Source organism: Cyclopterus lumpus, chromosome 12, assembly GCF_009769545.1.
Source record: "Cyclopterus lumpus isolate fCycLum1 chromosome 12, fCycLum1.pri, whole genome shotgun sequence".
Taxonomy (NCBI): domain Eukaryota; kingdom Metazoa; phylum Chordata; class Actinopteri; order Perciformes; family Cyclopteridae; genus Cyclopterus; species Cyclopterus lumpus.
The window spans coordinates 17,364,224-17,380,520 of NC_046977.1; the positions used below are offsets into that span (position 1 = coordinate 17,364,224).

General features: G+C 41.9%; 1 protein-coding gene across 1 annotated transcript in view; it reads right to left on the minus strand.

Annotated features, from left to right (window-relative positions):
- Nucleotides 1-1,154: 1,154 nt before the first annotated feature.
- Nucleotides 1,155-16,297, minus strand: part of phf24 (PHD finger protein 24) — a 36,854-nt gene continuing 21,711 nt past the window's right edge. The window contains exons 4-9 of the mRNA XM_034547472.1: nucleotides 11,168-11,246; nucleotides 10,140-10,342; nucleotides 8,572-8,738; nucleotides 5,830-5,862; nucleotides 3,759-3,836; nucleotides 1,155-1,251 (exon numbers count right to left, since the gene is read on the minus strand). Of these exons, the coding sequence (XP_034403363.1) occupies nucleotides 1,155-1,251; nucleotides 3,759-3,836; nucleotides 5,830-5,862; nucleotides 8,572-8,738; nucleotides 10,140-10,342; nucleotides 11,168-11,246 (657 nt within the window). The remainder of the gene's footprint in view (nucleotides 1,252-3,758; nucleotides 3,837-5,829; nucleotides 5,863-8,571; nucleotides 8,739-10,139; nucleotides 10,343-11,167; nucleotides 11,247-16,297) is intronic.

Consider the following 16,297-nt stretch of genomic DNA (forward strand, 5'->3'; position numbering starts at 1 on the left):
TGTTTTTTTATTTATTTTTTTAACAGTACTTGGACAAAAGGACAAAAACGCTTGCGCCAGATTTCCCGAAGTCTCATCATTCTTCCTGACAGTGATCACGTCACACAGCAGCCCATCCACAAGAAGTGCAGCTCTGAGCGCAACGGGAACAAATATGTCCTTTATGGCAGTATATGCAGTATATGTCTTTTTTACCCGGGTTAGCTTTCGTTAACGTTCACGTCCTTTTATTCATTTTTTTTCACAGCTAATACTTCGGAAGAACAACTCTTGGCTAGGGATAAACAGAGGATACATCGGAGGATACAGGAATAAATACAGCTTTATTTTGATGCATAATAATAATAATAATAATTTATACCGGCGTGAATAGCAGTTCCTCATATAATATCAGCTTTTCATTCCTGTTTTGGTATACGTTCTGAGAATGGCAGCTGCGAGGGGAGGGAGGGGGAGGCTGGGGGTTGGTTAATCTCCACCCCGGAAGTCGATCCACTTGTAAAACATTACCAACAACGAATTATGCGCGTGCCTCTTGTGCAGTGTGATTAACAATTGTGATGGTGAATAACACGGATCCATTACAGTAGCAGGGAACTATTATTAGGGCACGATGAGGCACGAAAGAAATGAGTGCTTGAAACAGTAACAGCATGTCGCGCTGACGCACCCGCATGGAGAGGTGTGTTATGCAGCTTGAGGGGCCAAACAGTGTGTGGCATATGTCATTTAATAGAGGCGCCAGCATCCTGGGAGCTTTGATTTGGACGCGCGATTGCTACACTCAATGAATCGGCCTGCTACAGCAGTCGTGGGTGGGTTGTTCTCTTCCTCCGTCCTTTTTCATTTCACATTTGTCGGAAGTATGTCGTCGGTATGTCGGTGACGGCTGCTGTCGCGTGCGTCGTCGGCGTGTCAATCAGCGGGGTTGCGTTGTCAGGTGTCACGGGGGGGTCGGGGGTGATGCAGAGGAAGGGAGAGGTTCCATCGAGGCCTTGATCCGCTGTCTCGGTTCATCCAGTTCGCTCAGTTGCCCTCCTTGTGTCACACAAACGTGTCTTATCTTCCTCCACTCGTCTGTCGACTATAGGGTACGCCCTCTCTATCTCTCTCTCTCTCTCTCTCTCTCTCTCTCGCTCTCTTGAGATCCTGGACTATAGAGGCACACGGATGTGCATGGCAGAACTATTGGGCCGCGCGGCCAATAGGTAGATGGCACTCTCCTTTAAAAAGTCTGCCCAGGTCACTGGCCTGTTGGATGAAGAGAGTTTTTAGTCATTTACAACAACGGCAGAACAACAATAGAGAAAAAGGCTGTTTAGTTTAACTGTAGTTTATAGTTTCAATATGTTGCTTACTGTCAAAAGAGGAAAAAGACCAAAGATACTACCAAGTATGGCGTCTGTAGCCAAAGCCTGATATATCTTCCTTCTACGTGCCATTGAGCTCCATTGAGCTCCATTTTACCCCAACACTATTAAAAACATATGACTACGTTTACATGCACACCCATGTTCCACTATTATTCAGAATATGTGACAATATTCCAAATTTGATATGGCTCATGTAAACATCATATTCCGTTTGGATATTCAGAATTAGGCCTTATTCCGAATGGAGCATTTTCCGAGTAAGCCATGTGGGATATGCCGGTAATGTTCTGGTTTTAGGAACCTTTTTTTGAAATGTATTCGGAATATGCTTCTCAATAATGTTCCTTACTGCACTTTGCGACATATGCGGCCTCTTTCCTGTTTAGGACATGCTCTGTGCATTGAACACAAAGCAGCTAGCCAATCGTTTGCAAAGCTGGAGTAGAGATGTATGCCCAAAAGAAAAGCCCACATTTCTGGTCGGAAGGAGAAACACATCTATTTTTAAACATCATAAAAAACTTGGATATGCGCAAATGTTGTTACGCCGACCTTTTCAAGAAGGTGGTTGAAGAAATGAAATAGGGAGGCTGTGTCCGTCACCAGCCCGCCACCGGTCACTTTAAGGTAATTGGCATATGCACGGCTGCATGTAAGCAGGAATATTAGTGAAATTATTTATTTTCATTACCCATGGAAACCTCTTTTTTTTCAAATAGGGGCTAAAAACTGAATATTTGGTGCATGCAAAAGTATACGAGCCACACTGTTGCACTCGGTGAGGTGTTCCCTCATAACAATAAACATGTTAGCTTATTTTGAGTGAATTCTCCAAAATAATAGTGCACCAAATGTGTATTTATCCGCTGGTAAAATTTCTCCCTAAAAATGCATTATTTACTCAGGTTTGAGTTCTATTTGATGAACACTACACTGTTCAAATAAATTAAGTAGTTGTTTTGTTTACCAATGAAACAAAAATATCACTGACCCTCTATTTAAATATGTATGTTTTCATAGAAATGAATGGTCCATTCAACGTGGTCTGGAAGTTAGTAAGAGACAGACTTACAGATCGTTGGTTTTGTCTTTTCATGGAGTTTCATGAATACCTGCCATTTTTTGGCCACAAATAATTGTTCTGACCTTTATTTTTGTCTCTTAAGCTTTGCTCATGATAACTGTACTCAACATGTGCAGGTCTTACCCCACACAGCATGCACCACTTGAAAATACAATATAGTGAACGTGCAGTAAAACAATATTTGTTAATATCATAGTTTGGCCTGTGATCTCCTGTAATTGGCCTCATGCTGTTTTAAATATTAATACATGACAACTGAAAATGTTTCAGACCTCTGTCTGCATATTCTGCTAATTAGTACTCAACTTAATATGACTCTCTTGTGTAGCTCTCTTTGTAATTGTGGTTCCCTGTAGTCGTTGCCTCGTACTGGTGCATTAACTGCGATTATTGCAAAATGTTGTAATGTGGTATGAAGAAAAATCTGAAAAGCCAAGATGAGCCAAAAAGGATTTGTCTTCATTGTCTGGTGACTCTGAGTTCCAGGTCATTTGGAAGGACGACAAAGCCTGAAGCAGGAAGGTCGCTTACGTCCGCGCTAGAGTCTTCTAGGTTGTTTTGCTCAAAAATCAATCTCCACTTTTGCTGCCCCCGAAATGCTTACTGGGAAAAGGCCCATTCTAATAGGGTGAACAAGTTCAAGTGAATGTCACTGCTGTCCGGAGGCAGCAGGCCTGTGAAGCCTGTTAGAAGCGAGATCAAGTGGCGGAAGCGTCTTTCGACCTACATACTTTCTACTGGCCAGCAGGGGGGCGACTCCTCTGGTTGCCAAATGATGTCTGTTTGTCATTAAGTTTATGGGAAAAAGAGCCTACTTTGCATTTGATGTATTACTTCAGTAAACATTGTGAACATGAATTTATGGTCCCAATGGTTAGTTTCAAGTCTACTTCAACACAGCATGATATTCATTACGTAAATTATCGTCCCATTCAGAAAAGAATGAATAATAAGAGTATGCTTTAAGGCGTAGCTACCACGGACATTTTGTCTTAGAACTTTAAACCTTTCACAGTCTTTTTTTTTCAGTTCGTGAAAGTTCATTTTGGTCACCTAAAAATGTCTTGTTCTGCTTTTGATTGTAATTAGCTCCACCCTCTGGTTCCAAAAAACCAAGATGGCGACGATCGAAATGCAGAACTCAAGGCTTCAAAATCATAGTCAACAACCCAACGGGTAACGTCACGGTGACTACGTCTACTCTTTTATACACAGGTTATGGCTGTCATATACGTATTTCTCACAGTTGTATTTTCTGAAACACACACTCATGAACACACTTGAAATACAAGAGGACCAACCTGCTGTCGTCAGTCTTGCTCCTATCACTGCCAGAGCTGGCCGGACTGCTCTCGCACATGGGGCCAACATGACTGATGCTGCACCACAGGACAGAAAAGTACCAGTGAGAAAGAAGGCTACAAGAACAGTGAAGAGACAATACTTTTCCTTGCTCTGAAAATAAGGGAATTTATGTTTTTGTAAAGGAAATGCACACCATGCAAACTGAAGACCGATAGGGATTTTAGTGGAATATATGGACATTTTCTAATCCACATCCGTAGTTCCTACATTCAAATACACTTATTTTGATTGGGTATTGGTGAGCCCAAAGAGGCAGTCAGTACATCATTGTAATTGGACAAATCCGAGTTGTAGGAAGAAGCTGCCAAGCCTCCACTTGTAACGCCTTGTAAAGCACTGTTGTGCTTTGTGTGTGAAGGACTCAAGTTTGAAGTTTCAAGGATTTTACTTTCTGAGTTCTCTTGCCCATGAGATTGTGTATAACTGGTTATGTGTTGAAAATACAGTCATCAGATGGCATAGACATCAACAAAATTCGGTCCAGTTTGAACAGACGGCAAGAACTCTCGTCTGGACTCTGCCGCCGTCAGCCGCTCCAACAGTAATCTTCAACTTTGTAGAAATTGGAACGCAAAAGTCGCAAATCTCAGCTCCAGAAAAACAAATTTAACTCCCAGAAATTTCCATCAAATCTTCATGTTTGGATCGCATTCTGAGCTGCATGCCGACTAAGAATGGAGTAGGAACCACCCAGTGTAGAGACAGTGATGCAGGTTACTACCTCTTCCTCATCTTGTAGCGCAGAGCTCTTTTACGTTTACTGGCCAAAATTCCGCTCTAACAGTATGTGTTTCTGATTGTTATTCAGTATTCAGTTGGTGTAATTGCATTAAAACTATATTTATCCTGCTAGTTTTAATGCAATTACGCCAACGGATTAGTTTATCAGCCAAGTCCTTAAAAATGGTGGTAACGTCACTGTTTTCAGTCTCAATAGTGCAGAAACTCCTACATATTTAAATCAGCAATTCATCTTTTGAACCATTTGTATAAAGTTGATCTATGAAGTATATGAAATAATAGATAAGACCACTACAGTTTGTCAGAGGTCATGAGGCAGTGGCTTGTTTGTCCAACAAGTCGGAAACTCCAAGAGAATCATACATATCTATATATTTCATTATATTACATTTTGTTTGAACAAGTTAGTAAAACAAAGTCGCGATGTTGCCTTAATCATACAGTGAGGCATACATCTTATTAATTGAACCCTGGTATTGGACGATACCCAATGCCCAGGTATCGCGATCGCGACTGAAAAAAGTCAGATTCAATTATTTAAAGTAAATAATGGTGAAAACATCTTTACCCAAGGTCAACTTATTAGCTCTTATTCCTCAGGAGACAATGCTCCATTTGAGCCAATGGGGAGATAAGAAGTGGACAGCAAATCAAACTACAAACAAAAAAACATAAATGTATTCTTTTTTGAGTGGATCTTCTTTCTGATGCAAAATCAAACTAGAAACCGAGACGGACGTGTTCCACAACTTCACGAGTCACGAGTTTTAGATCTTTCAGAGTCGGATAGACTCTCTTCTGATGGATGGCCTGGTTCAAAACCCAGTTTTCAGACTTAATGAACACGAATGAGGTTGCATCTTCGTGTGATGCGTGGACCCACAGTGCACAGTGCACACTCGCACCCCTTTGGTCCACAGTGTCCTCTTATGTTAATAAGTGAGGCTTTTAATGCGAGGCTCCACTGACGAGAACAAAAGGCTTTCTTTTGATCCCTATAATTAGAGGCCATCCTGAATCATAACAAGACCTAATCATATGAAGGGCTCACACTCCGCTCGTTAAACTCCATTCAAGGAGGCATCCATCTTTGATTGTTGAATATAGTCTTGCTTCTTCTTTTTTTGAAGAGCGAAGGGTTATTTTCAGAATTAAATCATAACGGTGGGGGCTGTCGGTGAAGACTCGAGGATCGCAGGGGTGCTCGAGGTTGTTGAAGTGAGGGGGAAAAAAGAGGCAAGCCGTGCAGTGCTGAGTCACACTCACCCACAATTCATAGGAGAGCAGAGTCCCATGAGTCTGTGGGGGAATGCCACATGTTGAATAGGTGAGAGGGATGGAGATAGTACAGCAGAGGACATTTGACAGCACAAAAGGGTTATAAGCAGTAACAAGCACACGCACACACGCAAACATAAACACACACACACACACAGAGGACAAACAAATGTGACCTCATCAGAGTCCATCAGAGCTTATTTTCCTTGTATAACTACTCTGATGAGGTCTGTCTATGAGTATAAAAGCTGATAAAAGCTGATTTTATATATATAAAATCAGCTTTTATCAGCTTTTATACATAAAATGATATGAAAAAATTATATATATATATATATATATTGCGGTGGAGTTGCACCGGATTGCGTTATATTGGGGAATGCATCTTATATTTGGCCTCTCCTTTGATCCGGTTTGAACAAAAATATTTCTAATCATAGCAGTTGCAGGGTTTGTTTGAATTGTTGTGTCCAGACCTTGTGGCCATGTCGGGGGGCGGGTGAACCTTTATTGATCTCAGCCAAAAAAATACACAAACAGATCTGTACTGGGTCTCCTTAAAGAGGCTTCAAAATAGCCACAATTAAGTGAGTTCCAGGCAAGAAAAAAAGCAAAAGGAACCAGCTTCATCAATCTAATACGTGCCAATTCATTAAAAGCAAGAATTCCGTCTTGCTCGGCATCAAACTGACACATTGTGCCTGCTAATGACAATGACATGACAATGGCAGCCCAGGAGACATGATTGAATGAAACGCATTAGTTCTGTGCTTTTAACATGATCCGGGAAACTGTCTACCTTTACGTTTAGATTTTTAGATCTTTTAATCTTGCACATCATTTATAATTCCCCTTTTTTGAATTTCTCTGTCAGCGCTGAGCTGGCGTGAGCGTGGATTGCATTCTGTACTGGACAATGTGCCAGTCGAAGACCTTCCATTCTCTCAGTTTTTTCATTTATGAAAAGGTGCAGAGGGACAAAGAAGGAGCATTGTGTCTCATTCTGTGCAGAGCGAGTGGGAGGTAGACCAGTCCAGTTTTGTGCTGCGTGACCTTGGGGAAATTGTATTCAAGGCAGATACTGGAAGGGTCGTAGCTGCGGGTTTTGATTGGGCACACCCGCAAGAGGACGCGTTGAATTATATATAAATGTGACCAGCGCGAAGTTCAGAGTTCATGTATCATGCTGAAATTATAACGTGGGGTGGTTTTTTTTCAATTCTGTTTTGATGTAGCGATACTATCCTCCCTTTTGACATCTTGGAAGAAAAGCGCGATGCTTTGCAGATGATGTAACCAGCAAATGTTGCAGTGATACAAGAAAGCCAGTTTTCACTTTAATTAGCTAACATGAGCTTTCTTCTTTGCACACAAGGACTGCAGAGTCAACAGCTGTAGAGCCCTGCAAATCTTGTGTGATTTAACGTTCAATGTAGATGTGGATAAGGTTTACTTTGCAATGGTTATAATTCTAAACCGTATTGATGCCTCGTTGACAGACAGTACACCACCTTCATCGGAAGTCCGAGCACTTTGGATAAATACATTAGTTAATTGGTTCAGGTTTGGATTTAAGGGCTTTCTCATTAAAGATAATTTGTCATTGTAGATTAACAAAATAAATGGCATGCTGATGCAGTAACATTCCATTTTATGCGGTAATTCAACTTTTATTTTGGCAACTTAGGAAACATTGACATATCATCAACCTTCTAAGTTGCTGATAGTTGCTTATTTACACATCCAGTAGTTACAGAGCATTACTATTAATTTGGGGTTGTGTTTGTGTCCTAGTGAATTTATGTCCAACATTCGCTCACTTTTAGCTCTGTTTTTGGTCTCTACCAACACCTGACGGAAATATCTGGTTCTTCAGCTGCTAAATGCTTTATTATGTTCACCGGCTAGTTATGGGAGCAGTGAGATCGAATCAAAATGGTAATGTAGCAGCCAGACAGCAAAATAATGAGCTAAAATTAAATATTAAGCCCTTTGAAGCCGTGGGGATCTTCAGTGATAATTCTCTGTCGGTTCATCGCTAAAAGCAAATCCTTTTCACGTTATTATTTTATAGAGTTTTATAAAAGAACATGATTGATTATAGCTGCTTAAATTGCAACAGATATGAATTTATCTTATTATTTATATTGGTGGTAGTAGTTTCTTGAAAACAATAGTAATAATACAAATGCAGCTGTAAGAAAGATGTGAATTATATATATATATATATATATATATATATAATTCACATCTTTCTTACAGCTGCATTTGTATCTACAATACTGTATAATATTTAATTATAAACTCTGGTTCAAGCCCAGGTTTTACTACTGAGTCAATCGCAAAATTTCCTCATTTAATACACTGAGTATTGGTAAAGATGTGTGTGATCTGCAAAGCAAACAAAATGTTACTGGGGATTATGTGGACCGGAGTGAGAATACGTAAGGAGGAAAGAACACAGGTCGCTATCTTGCTTCCAGTCTTCTTCCTGAGTGTCTCTACTCCCCAAGCAGTCAAACCTGTTTCCCCTCTGCCAGCTGCAGTTGGCATACAGATGAGATCCTCACTACTCCAAAAAGTCCTGCCAGACTTGAACACAGATGCGGGGCTTTTAGCTCAGTCTAGATATGGAATACTTTTCCTCAAAAGGGTTCAAACTAATGCTCCGTGTTTTGAATTTGACTTAGTCCTGTTGGGATACACTGAGCCCTCTTTTGGTGTACTCACCTCACGTTGCAAGACTGCGAGTCTTTGTTGAGCTTGTGGAACCAGGACTGCTGGGCCTGGCGGCTTTCTGCTCTTGTGATCACGCCGTCTTCATCCAGGTCCAGGTCCAGGAACACCGACCGAGCGTTGTTTCGCTCCTTGGCAGTCAACAGGCGCACCATTGAGTTCTAGGAAAAAGAAGAAGAAAAAAAATAATCCAAACGGTGTTTGAGATTATGTAGTTTTGATTTACCCATATTAATTCATTATTATTCTCCTCCCCTGCTGTAATTTAGGAACCTGGAAAAGGCATTTTAGGGCTGATATCTTTGGCCTTTACAACATCAATCCCATTAGCACACATACAACATACAACGGACATTGACATAGTCAGTTTACTCCATGCTACACCCAAGCCATAACAAAAGAAACACACATTTTCAACTGTTGTGAAGTGAAAAGAAAACAAATTGTAATTCAGGGAGGTGGATGCAAGCCAACTTGTATGCAGCATTTGCCTCAGAGCCTTCCGATTAAACTAACCTCAACATAAAGTAGTCTTTGACCTGTGGTCCTGCATTCTCTGTGAGGCTGATGAGAGAGTTCTTATGCAGTTTGTTTGCTGATCTCTGCCACAGTGTTTTTCTTGTAGGTTGACTGTGGTCACGATTTGAGAATGTGTTTTTTTTTCTCTCAAAACTACCGGCGCAGCCTTGCGATCCTGTGCTTTTGCTTGATGTCGCCTAGCAACACAAGCGGCAGAAGCAGAATAGTACACAGCAAGTGTGCACTTTCCATGATCATAATGGTGATGATAATGCTTTACGCCAAGTGGTTCTCAGCCTCCTCTATGGTGACGAGTTGCGCCCCCGAGTCCCAACATGACTAGTTTAATCTTGCTGAATTGGTCTAAAACACCAGTGAGGACCACATGCACTCTTTGAAACTTGGTTCAAGGAATTGCTGCTTGTCCCCCGGAGGTGCCGCTTGCAGAGTTTTCGAGAACCGCTCATCTCCACCCGAGTTTGGTTGTAACATTATTATATCTAGAATCAAGAGGCATACATGCTGCTTGAAGGAAGGGATGTAAACCGCTTGGAAAACAGTAAATTAAGTAAGAGGTAAAGTGTCTTCGTTATGAGTGTCAGAGTCTCAGGCCTGTGGTACCAAGCTGTTCCTGAGCCTGGTGGTTGTGACCAGGGGCTGAAAATAGGTTTAAAGGACTAGCGTCAGGCCAGTTTAGAGGGAAAAAATGAAATGAAGAATATGAACGTGAACTAGTTCATATTCGGGACTGTGAACTTGGTTTAAAATCTATAATTTTGAGCTATGAACTGAACTTTGAACGAGCTCTTGTCAAGTGTCCACTTGCCCAACGCTGTTTATTCATATCGAACATGTCCAAGCTGCACCAACTTCGACACCGCACGTCCTTGGGTCCTCAGCAACATACCCGCCAAGTGTGAAATAGATCGGATTAGCAGTCCCCGTGATATGTGAGGAACAAACACACACACACACACACAGACAGAGATCCCTTGCTCTGCAGTTAGACGTATGCAACTCGTTTCCTAAACCTTATACATTACCTCTGTGCGCAACTTCCGCAACACCACCAGCGACTCGTAGTAAAGGAAGTCGAACCATTCGATCTGACCCTTCTTCTCGGGATCCAGCGCCGCAAACTGGGCCAGGACCTCCTCCTCCTGCTCATCAGTCAGGTCCTTATCGAACTGCTGCTTGGATGCAAAGTGGCGGTACTGCAGCAGCTCGTCCGACACCAGGCACGACTCTGCAGCGGCAAGGGAACAATGCATCACATCAGACCTGATTAGTCACCGAGCCGTCTTCCAGATGCAATTAACCTATCGAGACTCGCTCTCCACAAAGAACGGGCCCACCTCCCGCTGTTTTACCTCCACCCGAGCTGAGGAACAATACCACGCGTTCGGAATTAGACTTAGAGGGATGAGGGCAGATAATGTACCTCTGTCGGAGCGAAACGGTTGATTAAATCAAAATCAAAGGACAATAATGTATACAGCACACAATGTGTTTCATGTTTTGTGTCATTTTTGTGTGTAAAAGAGGCATTGCTGGTACCCGTCTCCTGATTATGGTGGCTTGTTTAATTAAAAAAAAGAAATATAACTAGGAAGTCTCTTGAGGTTGAAATATGACACTTGATTAACTGGGAAAAAAACGCTCAGGAGTCGGTAGAGAGAGAAAAACTGCTTTTTTTCTACACCATGCAGTTTTGAGAGAGGATCGTTCATGAGTTCAAAAAATATGTATCTACATCTACATACTTATATGAGTGAGTAATATGAGTAATCCATATCTCCTTTTGATGGAGGAACAGTAGGCTCATGTGGTTATCGTACCTTTCTGAGGTTGTTGCATGGTTAAATTAAAGACTTTTATTTCATGAGAGAAATTATCCCCGGCAAATTTCCAACAGCCCAACTAGGCCTATGGAAAAACAAGCTAGACGAAAAAGTCTACAACCAACATTGCCATGCCTAAATAAATATCAAAGTATCAGTATAACCACTTCCTCCTGCCACGCTCAAAGGAAATGTATAATGTATTTTCTAGCTTTTATTCGTTGACTCACCTGGGATGATCTTGCACTGCTTGAAGGTCTCCATGAGGCTGTACATCTCTTCCTCTGTCAAGAGTAGATTCAGATTATCCTGCAGAGAAGGGTGGAAGGAGGGCAGACAATTACATACACACACACACACAAAAGATTATAGTGTGCTCTAATTACATGGGCTTAGTCCCAGATGGGCCTCCTGTAATTAGCCACAAGCATAGAAAGTATTGGATTGTGAATCCATCTCGGTAACTACTCTGTTTCCCAGGTGATTCATGATGATGTGCTCTTCTGTATCTCACTCTCATTTTCATAATGGTATCATTTGTAAAAGAAAGCCAGAGAGAAAAGTAAGTGCAGAGTGGCATGAACAGGCGGCCACCTCAAAAGTGAAGTTGATGGACCTTTAACCTTTTCACAGTGTGTTTTCAGTTCATGAAAGTTATTTGTAAATGTAAATGTTAGCTCCACCCTCTCGTGTCATTAATGTGTGCAAAAAAACAAGATGGAGACTGACAAAAAACATATGGCAGTGGCCAAAAGTCCACAAACCAATGGGTGACTACGTCCACTTATCACATACATTCTGTGACCATGAGGCTTTGAATTTAACAAACTTTTCTATCACGACACACACACACCAATTAACAATAAACTTTATGTTGCCAAAAAGGTACTAATTGGGCATTTCATCAGAGATATGGAAAATTAACACAATGAAAGATGCGTGTAATGTGTACATTTCTTCCCAGACATCAGCAAATCCCCCGGCAAGGCAAAAAGTATATTATTTGTACTTTATTAATCAGATAAGTGGCGTGATGAAACTTTGGATTACTGAGGGAAGTCAATTCCACTGTGTTTACCTAGGCCATAATCACTGTGACAATCTTCCAGGGCTTTATAAAATCCACAAATCTAAATGGAAATGCGCCACTGCATACACCCTTCAAACACAAATGAAAAAAAAAAACGCCCCTCAAGCTAATAACAAGCTAAAAAGGAGATGGCAGATTTGGATAAAACGCAGGCATGTCGACGCTAGCCAGCAATTATTCCACACGCAAAAATAACAGCGAATACTAAATAAATCAGGGGAGAAGTTCAGGGAGCCGATAAAAAACAAAAAGCGGAACGCCCCCCAAACTCCCGGGCCGCACACCTCATTATAATAGCCGACCTACAGGCTGCGCGACGTCCTCCTGCATCTCCTCAACATGTCATCAGGAGCACATTAGCTGCCGACACCTCGCTGCAACGTTTACAGATCAAGAGTGTGTGTACTGTACGTGTCACTAATTATTCACATATTACTTTTTGGATTTACACCGCCTTTGATATACCAGCCGGTCCTCCCTGCTTATGTCTGGGTGCTGCCAGTGGGTGGTGTTGCTTCACTAACTTGATGGTTGCGGGAATCGCATGGACAGACAATTAGATCACATGCGATTGTCCTTTTTCCTTCCTTCATTAATTTATACATGTGTCCACTCGATAAATAAGGATTAACCTGCACATATCCGCCCCTATTGGCCATTTCCAAAGTAAAAAATGAGCCAAGATAACAGGCTCACGTCGCAACGCACAGTTCACGTGAGTGGAACTGTCAGCCTGACGTGTCCAAGCTGACTGAGAGCTAACAGAGGGCTGTTGTTTTCACACTCCTTTCTTCCCCATTGGTTTGTGCTCATTCTCTCGTGGCTGCTCTGTGCAGTTTGGCAGGTTTTTGTACAATCACCCGAGCCATTCAAAAGCCCACAACGGAGACTGCCATGGAGACCACCGAGCCCTGAAGTGGATTCACAATGCAGCATCAGAAAGGCCCGGATCCTGGGGTGGTTTCTGGACCTCCAGCCATACCACCAGTTCACATGGCCCTCTTTGTCTCCACACCCAATATGTCATTTACGTTACTGAGCTGTGATCTCGTTGATGTTTGAGAAAGGCATGATCCCTTGTGTTCAGTCCCTCGGTTCACACAGGGTTTCCGTAAGGGGACTTTAAATCCCTGACCTACCTGGCCCTTTAAGAAGAAAACCTGTATTTGTGGACAAAAGTTCCTGCTGTAATGTTAGTTCATTCCAAAGAAGGTAATTTGATGTTGCCTCTTGAGAGGGTGTTTGATTGATGTAGTTTTTTCAAAGTGACTTGACTCCCAACTGGCTCCCCCCACTGGATGAGGTGTAGATAGAACACTGTTTGGTCTGTGTCTTTCACACGCCATAAATACAGATAAGGCATGTGAGCTGTGGCAGCATAGATGTCAATGTCTTCAAACCTATTGTGTATCATAATAATAATAAAATCAGAAAAACTAAAAAGATTAAAAACAATCGGGAGATTCCAAAATAATAACAAATATAACAAAAATATTTTAAAAGAAAAAGGGTTCTAAGATGAAAGATGGACAACTGCAAGATTAGACAACACCGCAATGGCAACCTGTCAATCACAAGGTAGCCCCCCCTAAAGCATAGCCTGCTTCATGGTCTATTTGACTCTAAATGGACCAACATTTACGAATGAACATCATGCTGTATTAAAGAAGACTTGAAACTAGAGATTTAGACCATAAGCTCATGTTGACAATGTTTACTGGGGGAATAAATCAAGAGAGAAGTCTTTTTCTCATAGACTTCTATACAAATCAGAGGATTCGCTCCCTAATGGCGAGTGGAGAGAATGCAAGTTTGCCTGCTTAAAATTTAATTGTGTTCATGTTTGTTTTCTGATCACTTCCGATGACAATTTGAGATCCTTTGTCCAATAATATCAATACATTTCCCTTGGCATGTGTATGATGTATCATAATTAAAACAATGTGCCATATTAAGATCTGCATCACCGCTCTTATCCAGCCTATCAATGTTTTCATTTTAGTGTGTTTCTTATTATAATATATATTACAGTGCTCAGTGTGCTGCATTTTATTAATCTACTGATTAACATCCCCACAAGAATTCGTAAAGTATAAATGATCCATTTATCTGTATGCGTCTGTCAATCTAAAACTGGGATGATAATCATTAACGAGCAAAACAAATTGATCATGCTGTCATCGGGAAGCTTCTTCCTTTGTTTCTTCCATGCCAGACATTGTTTCTAATATGCAATGTTAATATGCTCATAAAGCGTTACCCCTGGTAACATCCACGGTCTGCAAAACTATGAAACTGGCCATCCGTTATGGATGCTATAATTACATTTAAGTCTGTCTGATTTCCATTTCAACATATATTTTAAAAAAAGGGACATTAAAAGTGATTCAAGGGTTTATGCAACACCTACTGACAGCATCTGGAAAAGGCACCATGGTGGGGCGAGGGGGGGGGAGTATAATAATAGGAACACGTTCTAATTTGAAAGTGGCAGATCGCATTAATAGTTACATCAGACGGTCCTGTTCAGTAAGAAATGACACCATTGATTTTCTGTTCAAACTGCTTTAAATAGGCCATGTGCCAAAACAGGATACAACATTTTTTTTTAAAAACCTTCTTTTTGATTTCAAAGCTGCGAGAATCGGTATTTCATCGTGAACGATGAATCGGATCATAAAATAAGAGCCCGACACTGCAGTTCCCCTCATGCATGTGGATCCTTTTAAGTCTCTTTTAGTTCTGCAAACTACACTCAGCCTCCTTTCCAGCTGCACGTCTTTAGTGGGAAAAAGCTCTGATGAACCTGCATGCTAGCTCGAACCAACAGCTATTTCATCAAGTTGGACACAAACGGGACACACAAAAAAGCAGGGGGGATTTGTACCAAAAAAAAAAGCTAATGTCTTCAGCGATGAGGGCGAGAACTCCCATTTGAAGAAACCAGGTCCCTCTCTCTCTCTTTCCCTCCCTGAATTATCTCCTTCCGTTCCTCGCACACCAAAAGGATCCAGCCGGAGAAAGAGGACCTTTCGCTGTCCTCTCACTGATTGTGTGACAACCCCCCCTCCCTCTGACCGCAACTTTTGCAAGGGATTTTGCTTCTCAGGGGCTGCATTGTGAGGGACAGCGAAAGCCCCCACTCCACTCTGAAGGGTCCTCCAGCAAAAGCGGCTCATCATGCATGCACTTGAATTAAAGCAGATTGCATTGTGCCTCTCGACAACCACCAGAGAGTCATCGCTTTTGTAATTGGTCTTGGAAGCTGAAGTTTGTTTTCTTATGTTTAAAAAGAAAAAAAGCATGGCAGCATTGTATTTGTGCAGTAGCTGCTGCCGTACATGGAACAATACCACGTCAAAGAGCTCACCGCTTATCTCACCAGTGCTGCAGAACATAGTCTATATAATGGGCTGTATAATATTATATAACACATCAAATTACACAGCCTGGTCAGTGGTGTCGGAATCTCATTTAGAGCAGCCAACTGCTAAATTACGGGCAGAGCAACAGACGCGGTATGAAGAGTGTCTTGTGAGTCGCTAGTCACGTGAGTCGCTTGTCACGTGAGTCGCTAGTCACGTGAGTCGCTAGTCACGTGAGTCGCTAGTGACTCACGTGAGTCGCTTGTCACGTGAGTCGCTAGTCACGTGAGTCGCTTGTCACGTGAGTCGCTAGTCACGTGAGTCGCTAGTCACGTGAGTCGCTAGTCACGTGAGTCGCTAGTCACGTGAGTCGCTAGTCACGTGAGTCGCTTGTCACGTGAGTCGCTTGTCACGTGAGTCAATGGCCACACGGCAGTCATTGAGTCGATAGTCGGGCAAGTTAACGTCAACCGTGCTCTTCTCCTAAACCTGACGAGGTGTGGTTGTTATTTTAAAATGACTTTATGATTGAAAGGACTGTATTTTTGCATGCTGTCATTGCTGCAAAACTGACGCTGGATGGATATGTGGAGCGGCATGATTTGAAGCTTAGGAGGATTGAACAAGCTGCCTTCTCGGACCCATTGGGGTGAGAATGTGTTGCTCGACCTATGACTTTCCACATGCTCCTATTATATGGTCCATAATAAACCAATTTTCACACAAATTGCAATTTGATAAAGCGCAATTAATTAAAGTAGCATTGGTTAAGTTCACCCGCCGCTATGAAAACTGCTGTTGGCAAATTTACTTAGCTGTAGCTAATCAGTGTCGCTAACTCACTGTCACTGACGCTGAGAGGAAACGTTGTTAATTGTTAATGATAAAAGTGCTTTTCCCGCCAT